This window comes from Punica granatum, chromosome 2 (assembly GCF_007655135.1).
Source record: "Punica granatum isolate Tunisia-2019 chromosome 2, ASM765513v2, whole genome shotgun sequence".
Classification (NCBI taxonomy): Eukaryota; Viridiplantae; Streptophyta; class Magnoliopsida; order Myrtales; family Lythraceae; genus Punica; species Punica granatum.
Window position 1 is genome coordinate 38,572,340 of NC_045128.1, and position 16,549 is coordinate 38,588,888.

The window sequence follows — 16,549 nt, forward strand, 5'->3', positions numbered from 1 at the left end:
TGGTTACGAGCTTTATGGCTTTCGCGACACATACATGTATGTCTTTCTTCCCTCAACTTCTGAGGACAATCTTAATGATCCTTAAGCTTGTAATGTAATGCAATTTGGTCCTCGTCTATTTACTATTTTCTAGTTGGATTAACTTTAAGATGCAATTAGACGTTAATTTATGTATTAATTTCCGTTTGTCTTACTCATGGAATTTTCAATTATTTATTAGATTTTGATTTTTGAAAAAAAATCCAATTTAAACTTGTCATTCATATCATAATTAATTTATTAAAAATGATACTATTGATCCAAGAAAAAAAATTGGCCAAGGCGGATACTTTTACATGCTTATACATTTTGTTTAATTTAATTTTATTGTGGAAAAAAAATGTGACACTACGTGATATCTTTTTATTTATTTTATCACTAAATATATTAATATTATCAGCAATAAGTAGTTTATTGCAAGGTGAAAATATGAACTATTAATTCAGAAAATTGAGAGACATTATTTCGATTAGCTTGATGAGTCAGTAGTGCTGGTGATTAGGAGAAACGGAGCTTTCGAACAATTTGAGCTCAGCAACCAAAATGCAGTTACAAATCAATGCATGGGCCAAAATGGAATCAATTGAAAGTATTGGGACCGAAATGCAGTTGAACCACAAATATGAGGACATGTCTTTCTCGCGGCTCCCTTTCCTGCGTCATCTGTTTTCGGGTTTCTTTTTCCCGTCAGTTCGAAGACAAACTGTGCGTTTCCTAATAGGCCTTCGTGACCGTAACCGGTGGTTGCTAGAATTGGGCTTTGATGTTTCGACCCATTTTCGAAAATTAGATGGGCTTGTCGGCCCATTTAATCCCTACCGTTGATCATGTCGGCCCATTTCAGTCTTTTACTTATCAAAATTATTATTCCTTGGGAATGGAATTGGACATCAACAGTGAGATGAGATGCATTTAGGTTCGATCCATCAGCGTTCGTAAAGGATTTTACACATAATATGCTATGCGTGAAAGGTTATGTGAGAAGTACCTGCAGATTGAACCAAGAGGCCGAGAGAAAGGAAGTTTGTACATATCCATAGTGTCATACCATGTATCGAGTATTAAACGTGAATCCGGACATTCGGATTACTGAGATAGTTAAAAATTAGTTGGCTCCTTAGAGGAAAGGATAGTGGAAATCATTCGTCCTTTTAATCAGAAAGCAAAGAGCACTCTTAACACTCCCACAAATCACAAAGTTGTTCAGATTACAGACCATCTCGTCAGCATAATCCTCTACTAAACCATGTCAGCGAATCACATCCTGACAGCACAAATTCTCTACTTCGCACTGATCAAATGCCGGAAGATCATCGGGAAGTTTCCCTCGTCATGTAGAGGTGACTGGCTTCCTCAGCCTGCTCGATCTCCTTATCGGAGTAATCACCAGTTCTTCGTCCCCATTCCTCTGCAGCCAAAACATGAAGAAGAACATGAATCACGTCAACCTATTCTTTTTGCAGAAACATAAAAAGGTGAAGTAGTTTTCCAAAGGTTGCTTACATGCTTGCTGGGGATCATCTCATAAGTGGTGAAGCTTCCAAAGGAGGGAGATGAGCCCAGTGAAAGATCTGAGAAGGAAGAAGCCGTGGACTCTCTTCTGAGGCTCTTCCCGGTAGCAGTCTTCCTCTCGCTGCTCTGAGCTTCATTGTTCTTTCTAACCACGCTCTTCGTACCACGAGAGGAAGCAGCATTCTTCTGGAAACTGCTCATCCCCGATGGGCAAGAGTCCACTCCAACCACATCAAACTCTGTTGCCCGAGTTGCAGCAACCGGGCTGATATCGAACTTCTTCGCCTTCTCCACAGGTTGTAAGGTTTGAAATTCTTTCAGTGTAGCTGAAGTTGTCCTTTTCCTCAGGTAGAAAAGGCAGGCAACGGCGACAAGTAAAGCAACGAGAACCCCCGCCACCGGTGCACTAATTGCCGTTGAGTGGACACTTTCAGAGTTGACGGCGAAGGCAGCAGTGTCGTGGTCCTCCAATTCCATGCTCCCTTTCTCTGCCCCAGGATCGTTAGGCCTGATCTCGACTTCAACCCTTGGAAGCTTGGGCTGATCATTAACTTCAACCATTTGAAGCTGGGGCTGGTTTTCAACTTCGACCTTCGAAAGCTCGAACTGGTCACTTTCGGTTTCAGCACCTTGTGGGGCTTCGTGGTTCTCCACTTCTAATTCCATCTCCATTTGCACCTCCTTGTCGGCATCTAAGATCTCAGGTTCTTGCTCAGATTCAAATTTAAAGGATTTGTCCATGATCTCCTCCTCCTCCTCATCCGGCTCCTCAAGTCCATCATCAGGAACCTCGGCTTTTTCATCAGCTGTATCCTCGGCTACAACATCTTCCTCAGTCTCCGAGTACTCGATCTGCTCCTTCTCTTTGCTTCCAATTTCGACATTTTCGAAGTTATCAACCTGTATCGGATTTCCAAGTATATCGCTCTTGCCGAGCCACGGGTTCTCATCCAGTTCTGTCAGGTTGTAGAATTGCAACTTATCCCACTCGTATCCTTTGCCTCTAAATTCTGACATCAGTGCGGAAAAATAAGAGAGTGAATTCGCATACCAGAGCCTCATATTTTCCGCAATGTTGTCCCTCAGTTGTTCAGCTTCCATGGGAAAGCTCGAGCCTTGGATCGTAAGGTAGCTTGGAGAGTAATGAGTTCCAGCTATTGCTAAACAAGCAACTAAGGCAATAAAAATCGACACGATGAACTTTGATCTCGTAAAGAAGCTTCGGTTGGAGCGCTTCTCTGCTCCAACTGCCTCCTCTGTTTCAACCGCCTCATCCTCGGCTATCTTGACACCATCAGGTTCCAACTCCAGCCCTGTTTCATCTTTTATTGTCTCATTGGAGGAGGCATCATCCGATTCCTTCTCAGATTGGGTTGTTTCCTCAGTAGTCACATCAGTATCCGACAGGCCGTCGAGGTCAAATCCATCCGGGAGGGAATCAAAGTTGAAGTTTCCTTCTTCTCCAAGGTAATGCTTGATTCTTGGGCTTGGTCTGTAGTGAAGAAACTGCGGTCTTGGAGAGAGGTAATTCGTCTTGGGATCATACGGCAACAAAGGCACAAGGGGGTCTGCATCAAGTGGAGCCAGCAGAGAAGGACTCGATGATTTCGGGTCTGCAAACTCTTCATCCATATTTACCAGATCAGCTTCAGTTCCCAGCAGAGAAGGACTCGATGGTTTCAGGTTTGCAAACTCTTCATCCATATTGACCAGATCAGCTTCAGTTCCCACATTAGGACTCTCCACTGGAGGAATTTCGTGAACTATCGAGTCAAAAGCAACCTTTTTCCTCGACCCTTTTGAACCAAGAGAAGAAACCTCTTGGGCCGCCCCCGAATCGGTAACCGTGGAGTCATGAGAAGCTTCCACGGTCACTTTCGTGCCAGGCTCTTCTAAATTTTCGGAGACATTCACTGAGCTACATGAGCTTCTGAGGTCAGAAAGCGAGGTACAAGAAGAATGAATTGGGTCATTGTTCCTCTCAGAAAGTATCTTCTTCCTTGGAGAGGCATTGAACTTGGAGGCAGCAGATATTGTTGGGGACATGAAGTTCTTGGTTCCCTTCCCGATGCTCGGAGACCTGACCCGGGCTTGTCTCATGTTCGGATTCAGGTCCTTCCCGTTCTCTTTCTCCTCGTGCTCTCGCAAGCACGGTATGCTCTCCCTTCTTCGCGGGAACTCTGGAGTACAAATTTGTACAAAAATCAACACCAAAAATTACAAAAGCTTCCAAATCATATCCTATCACTTGCCAGATCAAAGGTTATCCATCAAAATAACCGAATTCACGAGATAAGAAGACTCAAAGGATAAAGTTTCATGGCTCTAATTTACCATAAACTACAATAAATTCTCAAAAAGGGACCTTATGGCATTGTTTGAAACAGGGGCGAATCCAGGATTTTCGTTCGGGGGGCAAAATTATTGTTTGATATAAATAGTACATAAATTTTTTTTTCAGGGGGGGCAAAGTGCAAATTTTACATAGAAAAATTCATAAATTAACATAATTTTTGGGCAAAATTATAAAAAAGCCAAAGTTCGGGGGGGCAATTGCCCCCTGGTATTACATTGGCTCCGCCCCTGGTTTGAAATATGTCGGGTGAACAAATCTGACTGACTTGCAATGAATTATAGATAGAGAAATTCCTACTGACCATTTTCGAATAATACCAGGAAATTTATTATCATGAAACAAACCACAAAGAGATAATTTTATCCATCGTTGTTAGCTCAACAGAACACATTTCTTCAAGCTTGTTAACATAAGTAAAGCTCAGAATTTGCCCTTTTCCTATTCTACCCCTCTCTCGCTGTCAAACCCGTTAGAGAGAACCATCACAAATCACTTAAAGATGAACAAAGAATCAAATTCATCGCGTTTCTTGTCCTTCCCCCTTCCCCTTTCCGACTGAACATCATCACTAATCACAAATAAACGACTTTACAAAAGTTGAAAGTCGAGACAAGAAACAACCTGAAGGGCTGTTAGCAGGAGTGACGGGGTTAAAACCTCTCGGGTTCGCAACGATAGAGGGCTTCACGAATGGGTTCCCGCTGAAGCTCCTCCTCATAGGATTCGCTATCTCTGAGGATCTTGGACTAGGGTTCTGGGGCCGACCCGAGTTCGGGTTTGCCGTCAGGGGAGCGGCCGTCGAGGAAGACTTGCTCGAGGGAAGAGCCATAGGGGTCGCCCAGGCCGATCCTTGATTGGCCGAGTTTCTCTGGAAATGATTGGGGTGATATCGGGCAGCGAGGAATGAAATCAAAGACACAGAGAGGGATGGAATGAGAGACTGAGAGGGCAAGAGAGATTTCAAAAAGAAAGAGAGTGATTCTTGCTTTCAGAGGATTTTGATTTTGATTTGGAGAGAGGGAGGGGGAGAGATTTGTTCGTTCGTTCGATGTGTAACGGCTAGTTATTGCAAAAGTAAACCGAAAGACTTTTGCAAATTTTTTGAATGAAAGAGGGGTCAGTCCCCATGACCGTTGGAAGAGATGCAATCAGGTAGGAAGTGTACTACCGGGCAAAAGTTATAAGTCGTCAAAGAGCCGTTAGATCCGTGGCCTTGTTCCGTTGATCGACGGCTGCGGGAGTTTCATATATCTTGAGATTTTTTTTATGATAAATAATTTTTTGTTAATTCCAATTTCCCATTAAGTGTATATCATCACAACGGTGCTGGAAATCAGAAACCTGCTTCTGCTTAATTGGAATTTCCAGAATTTGCCTAAATGGATGAGAATACAATTTTATTATATACGAGAAATGAAAACAGGTCCAAACTGGACCTGCGGGCGAGTGGAGAAATATTCTCCACTCCCCACTTTTTTTTTTTTTAGATTTTTCTTTTTATTTTAATTTTACATTTTTCTTATTATTTTTCAATGTGGCACGAGTAAAGTACTAGGTAATCCGATCGACAATAAACCACGTCTCGTTCTTGGACCTAGAGGTACGTGGAGAATAGAACAGGACCAGCGAGTGAAGAAAAATTCTCCGCTCGCCACTTTTTTTTATAGATTTTTTTAAAATTTTCTTTTTCTTTTAATTTTACATTTTCTTTATTATATTTCAATTTGACACGAGTAAGTACTTGATAATCCGATCGACAATAATTCAGATCTCATTCTGGGACCTAGGGGCGAGTGGAGAAAAATTCTCCACTCTCCACCTTTTCTTTTTGATTTTTTAGATAGAGTAATTCGATCGACAATAAACCAAGTTCTATTCTGGGACTGCCACTTTTCTTTTAGATTTTTTTTAAAAATTTCTTCTTCTTTTAATTTTACAGTTTCTTTATTATATTTCAATTTGGCCTAAGAAAAGTACTAGGTAATCCGACCGACCCATTTTTGTTGGTAATCCGGTCGACATATTAGGCCAAATAAATTGATCGGTATAGTCGGATAAATTATTTTCATTTTTTAAAATATATATTCTTTTAATTTCCATTTTTGTAAGTTTCTCTCTTTCTTTAGTGTTTTCAAATTTGACCCAAATAAAGTACCAGATAATCCGGTCGACCCATTAGGTCAATTGATCTAGTCGTTATAGTCTGAATACTTATTTCCAAAAAAAAATTTATTCCCCAATTTTTATTTAGAACTTAGAATAAAATTAGTATCAAAGTACTAGATATATATATATATATATATAAATTAAGATAGATGCAATATTTTCTTTTTAAAAATTTTAAGCTATGAGTGGGGAACTTTTTATCTCTCAGGTGTGTGTGTCTCTCTCTCTCTTTTCATATTTTTTTTCGTTTGTCCAGTGTTTTTAAGCTTTATGATAATGCAACGATGTAATCGATTGACCTGTCATGTTTAGACCATTTTTTAAAGTCCCTTTTATGTATATTTTCTTTATTATGTGCAATTTTTTCCTCTTTTTTATGATTACTATATATAGAAATAATGTCACTTATGGAACGAAACATTTAGCATTCACAAGTAAATATAACGTCATATTTTTTGTCGATATAATGTGCAAGCATTTCTCCCATTTTCTTGATCACTAGAATAGGATTAGGGCCTGTTTGGTTTTAAGATGGTATTTTATAATCACAATTTTAACTTAACTCTATCAACTACAAAACAAAATAACTCATACAAAGTCAAAGAGTGGGCCCCATTTATACCACTTTTTTCCACAATAAAACAACATAACACATACAAAGTCAAAGGTGTGCTCCATTTATACCACTCAAAATCAAAATCAAAATCTGATTTTAAAATCCTACTATGAAACCAAACGCAACCTTAGACACCATGCTTTTACATTATTCTACTTATCTATTTTACCTTTCTAAAAGGGTTATATGTAGACATTATACTTTGTTTTCCTTTACAAATTTTCATTAATAGACAGACTTTCTTTCTTTTTATTGTATCTTTCTTAAGAAGGTATAATAATTATACACATACTTTTTTGAATTACAAAGAGTACATTTTCTTCTTTTATCCATATGAGAATACCCAAAGAAGAAAACTAATTTCGCTATTAATTTATTTTTCATAAATTTATAAAATGTACGTGTTTTCATTCTCTTAAAGTACGGCATGTTCTATTTTACTTAATATTGTGTCAACACCATTTAACGCATCCAAGACACACTCCATGAAATAAAAATAGTAATATCATATACGATAATATGAATTAAACATATGCAATTGAGCTATAAGCTAAAACTCGCATTTAAAAATTAAGAAGAAAATATTGGCACATAAGAGGATTTGAGTTCCACCAAATATTAACTTAAAATTTTAGATCGATCATGTGTCAAAAGATCTATCCCTCATTAAATCCCTTATATAAAAGCATATAGAAAAAAATTAATTGAATTGGCGTGATCAATTGTAATAAATTTCAACAAATAGAAGGATCTTACATTCAAGTTCCGTTCAATTAAAAAAAAGGCAATAAAGAGAATGACTAAATAACGACCATGACATTAATATATCAAAAAAGTTTCGTAAATTTGAATGATTTATATAAAAAGAACGCATTTAAAAATAATATAGAAGTATAGATATAATTTTATTTTTTTGTATTGCCTAAATATATAATTTGTAAAAGATTTTGTAACTGTGAGAAAGAAAAGGACTCACAATGAAGTATGGGCTGTTTTTGTGCTAAAAAGTACCACATTATGTTTTAATCATTTTTATATCTATTGTTCCAAATATTTGAATTTATATAATAAGATTAGTTGAAGATAATAATGATAGTTACTTTATATCGAGGAGTTTATTCTTCAAAGACCCATGAATACTCCACATTTATTGTCTTAAAATATTATGACCAATTAAAAATAAGTAGGTACAAGAAATAATAATTTCTTAATATTACATCTATATAACAAATCATTATAGAGAAGTTTTGGCTCCACGGCGAAGCGCAGGTATGTACCCTATGGATTGATTATTACAAAAGAATTTCTTGGACCAAAACAACAAGCCTTGAATGTTAAATAAAATTAGAGCATGATTCAAGCTATGCATGGGATTTAAGGTAATTTGAGACTGAAAATCGTACTCACCCTAAATATGATGTTGTGAAATTGTTTTTCGTGTTAATAAATCTGTACAACCTAGTAATTGGTATGGTGATAAATATATGTTTGAAAATTAACTTGGGAGTACCTCCTGATCTCAGAGCATCCACAATGCATGTCGCATGGGTTGCTATCTCCATTTTGGGGGACCCCACCTTGGTTTCCCCCAAGCAAAACGGGGGACCCAAAACTAAAGGGGACTCACCCTCCCCATTCCAAATAGGCTCCGTAAGGTACTTGTATATTAAAAATATTTTTTTTATATTTCGAGTTCAACTAAAATTGAATTAATTAATTTTTATTTTTGGATTGAAAAATATATTTTAAAATTTCGAATTATTTAAAAAATTAAATAAAAAATAATATATTTTAAGAGCCATTGCCTTAAAAAAATTTAAAAAAAATAAAAAGTAAACAACAGTGGTGGCAGATAACGCAACAAGCTCTAATTGGAACTTGTTTCCAGTAGGGATGGTTGCTGATTAAATTTCCTCAACAATGGGAGGAAATTTAATGGGTCGTCCCCACTATTGATACGTTAGCAGAGGAGACGACCATTGTAGATGGTCTTAATGGTTACTTTTGTAAAATTTTATGATTTATGTACTTAATCCGAGGACTGACGGTGAGTTATGGATCAAATTTATGAAAATATAGGTAAAAGTAAAACAAAAAATGAGGCGAAAGGAAATTTTTGACTTTTATAATAATAGTAGAGAAGAAGAGAGAAAAGAAAAGAAGATATATAATTATTTTCTTAAAGCGCAACATTCATTCTGGAAAATTATATTTTAAAGCAATAATTAGTTTGTACTTATGAAATTTGATATAATAATAGAAAAATTATGACTTGCAGGGATGGACCGAAAGGAGCTGGGTGCCTTAAAGAAATTTACATATAATCCTTTAAATTTTAATGAAATTTCTTATATTCACCTCTAACTCGGGAAAATTATTATATAGTTCGCCGCCTCAAGAACCTCGCCCCCAAGTCCAAACCCTAGGTTCGTCCCTAATAACTTGTAATCGTAAATGAGGTTTTTCTTATAAGCAATTTTAAATGAGATTCAATGCGGAGTATTAGCAAGCGATAGGTTTACAAACCAAACAAGAAAATTAATCAAATTCAAGGACAAACTTCTTGATAGAAACTTTTTTTTTCCAGGTGAAATTCATAGCTAGCATAACTGTCCTATATAATCAAAAGAATGTGTAACGTAGTGACGCACGCACTCGCATGTTGACTTAGAGGTCACAGGTTTGATACCTAACGGGGACTATCTGTGCCCATTCATTAGGTATTTAAAATTTATATTTTAATGTACTTAGGCCATATGCCTCATTTGTAATTGAAAAAAAAAATTGTCCAACGTATGATAGTTATATATTTTCTTGGATTAAATTATTTCAAGAGTTGCAGGGTAAATATCAAAGTGTCTTGACGTTAGAATTAGATTAAGGGTCCAACAATATGAATGGCAAAATATTTCACTAAAATTAAAAACTTTTTTTTTCTTTTTCAATTTTATAGTAATAATATTACTGTGTTCCATCATTATAGCTAGGTGCGTTTAAGATAACGGAAATTAATGGTGTGAATTGGGCGAATTAAATGAGCCAATTAAGAAATTACTTACCATATACCCATCCTTTAAATGAGTATAATCTCTTCAATATACTTCATATTAATATGCAAAACACAGACATAAAAAGTACATGAAACCCACGTGAATCTTGTAGATTGTGATTAGTTTTATTAATTTACCGCTCCTCGTGTATAATTAAGTTCAAGCTACCGATTGATAACCTGGGCATAAAAAGAATAAAAAGATAAAAAAGAGAGAGTGATTGACTCTGTCCAACAATTTATCTCAACAATTTAAGTCGGCTTAAGATATTCACGCATGAGACATACGATACAGTACACATTCATAGGAAACTTCATAATCGTTGTATATGAAAATACAAACATCTTCGTCCACCGAAAAATATAAACATCTTTGAAGGATTTTTATACATATTACGCTTCTGTTGTTTCAGCTTCAGCAAGCTACATAATCAAGCTAATTGTCTCTCTCTATATATATATGGAGAAACATATTTTACATATTATAAATTTATAACACCCAATTTAACAAGCAATATAAAAAGGAGGACCCATAAAATCAATGAGGAAAATGAACTTACTTGTTACACCCGGGAATCCGATATGGAAAGACATCATTGATCAATTTAATTTGTTTACGTGAGCAGATCTTCGGTAAAAAGTGGCATTCTGTGAATCATTCTTTACATGTCAACTCGATTAGATCAAATCTTTTACCATTCCGTCATGGTTTTTGAGATTAATGAACGTATATGATAAAATCTAAGCTTCTTAGCATCTTTAGCAGTCCCATATCATATGAGTGGGGGAAGCATATAGGAATGGTTCCATGCATCCATAGCTACATTAATAAGTACGAATTGTGAACTCCACCGACTAATTATTGTTGAAAACACACCAAGAACTACGTATAATTCATGGCAAAAAAAATATTAAATCATTTTTTTTTTATAAAAAAGAGTTTATTCTCCCCGTACCCATGAATACCCCATAAGTCTATGGATAGGTAAATCCATGTGCAAGCACATATGTAGGTGGCCTCATCAAGGGTTACGCGCGCAATGGGAGATTCGAACCTACGACCTTGTGAACTACTCACAAAAATATCGTAAAAAGATATATAATTATAACATTTTTTGAACCCAAAAACATATAATTAAAAAGATATATTAACTTGCTTCCTGTCTAAGTGTAATTCATGGAAAACTAATGTTTCTAGATATTATAAAAACTAATTAAAGCGAAGCCATGCGTAAATATCAGAAAAAGTGAACAGCCAACAAGCACAAAAGAAGATGATACCACAACTACAAAACTTGTTGCAAGTAAAAGGGGATTCATAGTCGGAGTCGACCTAGCTCCATTGGATTAGTCGGGACAATTGGGCTTCCGAATACAAATATTCATACCGAAAAAAAACTCTTAAAGCAGTTTTTGTTTTTTTATGCAACTTTAGAGTAATTAAATTTATCATCGCGTCGTTATCTCATTACATGTAGATAACATAAATCAATGGGTGTGATGAGAGTGAATGAAGCAGGGCCAACTATATATGAAATTAATTATGAAACTCTTCTATTTAATTAATCAATAATCACTTTGAGATGGGTTTCGGTATGGTACTCGCTGTTAAAGCCAGGAGGGTTATAGATTCAATTTTTATTATCGGTATCCTTTATTTTCACTTTTTCTAATTTCCTCGTAAATTTCACAAGTCTCCTTTATAATTAAAAATAATAATTACTTTGATTCAGTCTATGTTAATGCTCAAAATGCAGACACAAAAAGTGCAAGAAGCCCACGTGAATTCTGCAGATCGTGCTTAGTCCTATTTTACTGCTAATTAATATAAATAATAGGTCGAAATTGCCGAATCCGAACTTTGGCTTTGTTCAGCAATTTAAATCAACGTAAATTGAGTTGGGTTAAGACATCACATAGATCAAGCACGCATGAGATGTGGCAAAGCACCTCAATCATATAATTGAATCCAAAAACTTTAACCGAAGTACGTACGTAGTTCATGCATGCATTGACAAAACTTTGAAACACGTGGTTATCGATCGATCTTATGAAAATGTTCTTTGTAAAATATCTAAAACACAGACATCTCCAAAGACGCGTTCAACCACATAAAATCTACATCCTTAATGGTGGATTTATGCCAATCACTCAATAGATATAAACTGCCTAATAAAACCCTTTCTCTAGAGAAGCACGACGTGGCCATCATTCATAAGGCAGCTAAACTAAATTTCATGAAATAATTGGAATTTCCCCACAAATTATTGTGAAACGCTTACCATATATTCGTGTGAAAACCAGATTTTACAGCCTCCCTAAGTAGTAACACATTGAATGCGTCGTAAAATTACAGTAAATCTGCCAGCCCCTTCACATTAATCTCAGTAACCCAAAACACCCTATAAAAATACATCCCAAAGTCTCCTTTCTATCTGTGCCCCCAATCCTATATTCGATAAGCTCTCCCTCTCCCTTTTCCCTTATCGGCTCCCCGGGGTTCTTGCCTAAACCGAGGCATGGCGAAAACAAGCAAGGGCCGCCAAAAGATCCAGATGGTCAAGATGGACAACGACAGTAACCTCCAAGTCACCTTCTCAAAGCGCCGTTCTGGCCTCTTCAAGAAAGCCAGCGAGCTCTGCACTCTCTGTGGTGCGGACATCGCGATCATCGTCTTCTCCCCCGGTGATAAGGCCTACTCGTTCGGCCACCCTTGCGTGGAGAGGGTCCTGGAGCGTTTCCTCAATGGGGACAATAACTATAACCCTAATTCCGACCAACAGATCTCCGCGGGCACCCTCCAGTTCATGGAGATGCAGAGGAACACCACCCTGCGCGAGCTGAACCATCAGCTGGGGCAGCTGCTCGCCCAGCTGGAGGTTGAGAAGAAGCGCAGCGAGGAGCTCAAGCAGATGATGAGGGTGACCCAAGTGCAAAGCCGCTGCAAGGGCACGATCGATGATCTCAGCCCCTCAGAGCTGGAGCAGCTGAAGGCCTCCCTTGAGGAGCTCAAGAAGAACGTCAGTAGGCAGGCTGAGAGGGTTCTCGCCCAGGCTGCCAACCCACCACCGTTCTTCGGTGCAGCTGGCCCAAATGTCGCCGGGCCAAGTGCGGCCGTCATTCCCTATGACATGAACAATAATATTGGAGTTTTCAACATCGGTGGAGGGTTCAGTGCAGGTGGAGGGTTTAATGGTGCATTGATCCCCAACATCCCATATAACTATCCTTTTGGACGATATTATTGAAACCCTAGCTGACTAGCTAGCTATGGTTTGTTTATGTACAGGCCCCAATGCAAACAGTTTAGTGTCTGTGTCTCTTTTTGTTATGTTTGTCCAATGTGTATGTCTCTCCATTTAGTTTGTGTGTTTGTCGTATGTTTTATGTCTTTAATCTAGTTCATGTTGGATTGATTGATAAAAATGTTGTTTCTGGATCGTTCCAGTTATTTTACGTGTGGGCCTTATTATGTAATCAGTGTAATTCAATATATGTGATGTTTCATGACTTTATTGATGTTAGAGAAATTTCTAATCAATATCTGTATTTTTTCATATTATGCATTTTTTTTATACGAGATCGATGATTAGATACATAATGTCATAGCAAGCGAGTTAATCAATCACGTCTCTAGTGTAGTTATGGGCATATTTTCTACTAAAAAGACAGAAAGAGTGATTGAACAAACAAGTACCATGTCTCATATCATAATAATGGTAACGGATATTTCAGTATATAGATTGATCATATCCTACATTAAATACGTGGCTTGATCTGCATTCCATGTAGTCTTGGTTTCTCGACCTCGTATTCTAGATACACATGCTATTTTTCCAAATCGGTTCTATCGACTTGCTAACGGAGAGCCAACAATAGATTTGAAGAGGCATTATCAATCCATAAATGTAGTTCCATGCAGCCACCACAAGGAGGACCTGGAACATCATTGGCATTGAGTCATATACGATAAGCGCAGGCATAAGCGCGTAAAATGAAACATTCATTCTCAAGAGATATACATTGTGTGCGGTGAAGACAATAAATAATTAAGGCCAAAGAAATTAGGGCAATTTTAATTACCTTGAGGAAATTGTGATCTCGATATTATACGTCGCTGAATACTAATACAATATGATAAAAACTGGAGGGATTTTGATCATTTCATAAAGTCATATATATTATATAAGCGATCTTTCGCAACCTCGATACGAGATGGGTTCGAACGTCGTCTGTTGTTCCTCTACCATCAATTTCATTCTTCCTAATTAAATATTCTAAGCGAAAGCTTTTCTATTTGATAAGACTACAGAAATTCCCTACATATTAATCGAGACTCATTTTAATTCGGACATCAGCTTTACCCCATTCATGAAAACCGCTTTGCCCACTGTTCAGGGGTAAAGCTGAAACAGATTTTCCTGTATTAATTAATGCATGGAGTCCTGGATTCTCTAATTAAATTACAGCCAACCAGGCCATTAGTTGCATCTAATATGTCAAAATGAAAGGCAATTAAGTGCCGACATTGTCTTTATCATCATGAGAGACAAAGTGATAGTCAGCTGATAGTTGACTTAGGACATAGATTTTACCCTTCCAACAAGTGTGGGTCTAATTAACATGTGACACCAACCCAACGACCTTAATAAATAAGGTAACTCCAATACGGTTAGCCTACCATGGCTCAACAAATTAAAGGGGTTTATCAAAGAGATTGCATCGTAACAGCGCACGTCCACGCCGGGCCTGTTGACCTAAAGGTAGCAGGTTTAATATTTAGTGAGACTACTCGTACCATTTTATTAGTTTATTTAATATTTTTCTTTCATTGTACTAGGTAATGAGCATTATGTATAACCGAAAAAATTAAAGGGATTATTTTTATAGTGCATTGTTGTATACTTTCACTTGATAATAAAAAAGTTTTGGATTTAATACTCGTTGTGAGACTGTTCCTACTTCTTTATTAATTTTTAGAATTTTGTTATTTTATTGTACTATATTTATGAGTTTTATTTGTAATTGAAAAAAGTGAAAATTTCAATTAACCCAAAAAAGTGTTACTTTCGCACACCAAAAAAAAAGTCATTTTCCCCTAAATCGAGAAAAGCTCATCAACCTAGTATAATACATGAAAATAAAAATAAAGAAATTTGGCTAGCTTACTCAATAAAAATTAAAGTTGGGATCTCGTAATTCATGCGAGAATAGCGGCGTGAGCATGCTGAACTCCATTTATAGTTTTTTCTCTTCATTTTCTTTTTCGCCAATAGCCTGATTTTGATATTTATCGACCCATTACTTTCCATGCGTTTTGATAGTTTGAAGCAGTATGCATTAGTCAGTCGATGGAGGCACTATAAACTAGTAAATTCGGAGGATTAGTCCGTACTTGAACCAGACCATCAAATTACCACTTGTTTGTAGGTCCTTTATTATTAGAGATAAATTTGGGTAAACTGTAGTGGCTTGACAAGATTATGGTATCAAGGTTATAGATTTACGAAGCATCAAAGTAACCGTAAAATCTAGATCTATACTATTACAAAAGAGGGAAAAAAAAAGTTTGTATAACTTTTTGATTCCCAAAATGCCCGTTGATAAAATAACATGATTAGTGAACCATCTATTTAGCTAAGGACAAATATGATTTTCTATTCTCGGTGAACGAGGGGGCGAAATCTAAAATAAATAAATTAATTAAAAGTCGTGACCGTGGGTAGACACTCCAACAAAATCTTCTAATATAAGGTGGCCTAAACAGTTAGAAATAAAATCAAGAATAAGAAAATCTAAAAAACCATTAGAAGCCCTTCCAGCGAGCCGATCCATACAATAATTTCCATCCCTATAAGTGTGAGTGAACTTCAGCTTCCCGATCACGTGCAAGGTAATCTCGAATGTGCACCACCAGACCTCAAAGCGATAGAGCAGTCCATCTAATCTGATCAAGCATCTTCTTAACAATCTCAGAGTCAACTTCCAAAACGACCTTCCTAAAACCTTACGACTAGACCAACTCCAAGCCCGAACCGACGCACCAGAGTTAAGCCGAGACTTAGTAACAACCTCCATATTATGCGAAAAACCACTAATCATGTTACGATCTGCATCTCGAATGAATCCACCACCCGACCCTGCGATTCTTGGATTACCTTTAGATGAGCCATACGTATTAAATCTAATCCAACTCTTCACACTCCACAGGCTTCTCCTAATGAATATTGCGCCAAATCCACCCAGGAGTAGAAGAAGCCATCTCTACATTTCATGTGCACGTTGGAACTCCTTGGCGTAGACAAATATATTAGTGTTAACTATTAAAAGAAAGTGTTATTTTTAACTCATTTTTTTACCATGTTCTCAACTCGTCCTATGATTCTTTCTTTCTCCCACCTACTCGCTTCTTTCCCTAACCTCACCACACCAATATACCATAATTTTTTTTTATTAAATATATATTTTTATCATAATCCTTCAAAATATATGATTTAGATAAAGTCAATATATATTGTATTAAATAATAATCTAAAATTTTAAAATTTTAAACGTAAATTATATAAAACATCAAACTTAGTGCAGATAAATTTTTTAAACTGAAATTACGGTTGATTTTGCACTTGGTGCAGGTCACACTCTAATTGTAAATATTTTATGAGTATTTCAGAACGAGGGGATCCATACGATTGAATGAGCGAAAAAATTTAATATACGTACGTGGATTCACTACAACAAAAAGGATAAGGGTCTATGACGACTTTTTTTAGGTGACCCATAGATAAACATCGCCAAAAGTTCAATTCGGTGG

The 16,549-nt window shown here is 36.7% G+C and overlaps 2 protein-coding genes across 2 annotated transcripts; one reads left to right on the forward strand and one right to left on the reverse strand.

Annotated features, from left to right (window-relative positions):
* Positions 1-1,101: 1,101 nt before the first annotated feature.
* Positions 1,102-4,965, reverse strand: LOC116198090. Its single transcript, XM_031528423.1, has 3 exons — positions 4,529-4,965; positions 1,543-3,731; positions 1,102-1,447 (listed from the first exon to the last, which is right to left on the reverse strand). Exons 1-3 carry the CDS (start codon positions 4,734-4,736, stop codon positions 1,370-1,372), a joined length of 2,475 nt encoding a protein of 824 aa, XP_031384283.1. The 5' UTR covers positions 4,737-4,965; the 3' UTR covers positions 1,102-1,369.
* Positions 4,966-12,186: 7,221 nt separating this feature from the next.
* Positions 12,187-13,212, forward strand: LOC116197442 (agamous-like MADS-box protein AGL62). The gene has a single exon (XM_031527594.1). It carries the CDS (start codon positions 12,258-12,260, stop codon positions 12,984-12,986), a length of 729 nt encoding a protein of 242 aa, XP_031383454.1. The 5' UTR covers positions 12,187-12,257; the 3' UTR covers positions 12,987-13,212.
* The last annotated feature ends 3,337 nt before the right edge of the window (positions 13,213-16,549 follow it).

Excerpts from the sequence above, each read along its gene's own strand:
- LOC116198090 (XM_031528423.1), bottom strand. The coding sequence starts at position 4,736 with ATGGCTCTTCCCTCGAGCAAGTCTTCCTCGACGGCCGCTCCCCTGACG. Across the intron at positions 3,732-4,528 it reads TCCTGCTAACAGCCCTTCAG|AGTTCCCGCGAAGAAGGGAG; the intron begins GTTGTTTCTTGT and ends TTTGTACTCCAG. Across the intron at positions 1,448-1,542 it reads AGATGATCCCCAGCAAGCAT|AGGAATGGGGACGAAGAACT; the intron begins GTAAGCAACCTT and ends TTTTGGCTGCAG.
- LOC116197442 (XM_031527594.1), top strand. The coding sequence starts at position 12,258 with ATGGCGAAAACAAGCAAGGGCCGCCAAAAGATCCAGATGGTCAAGATG.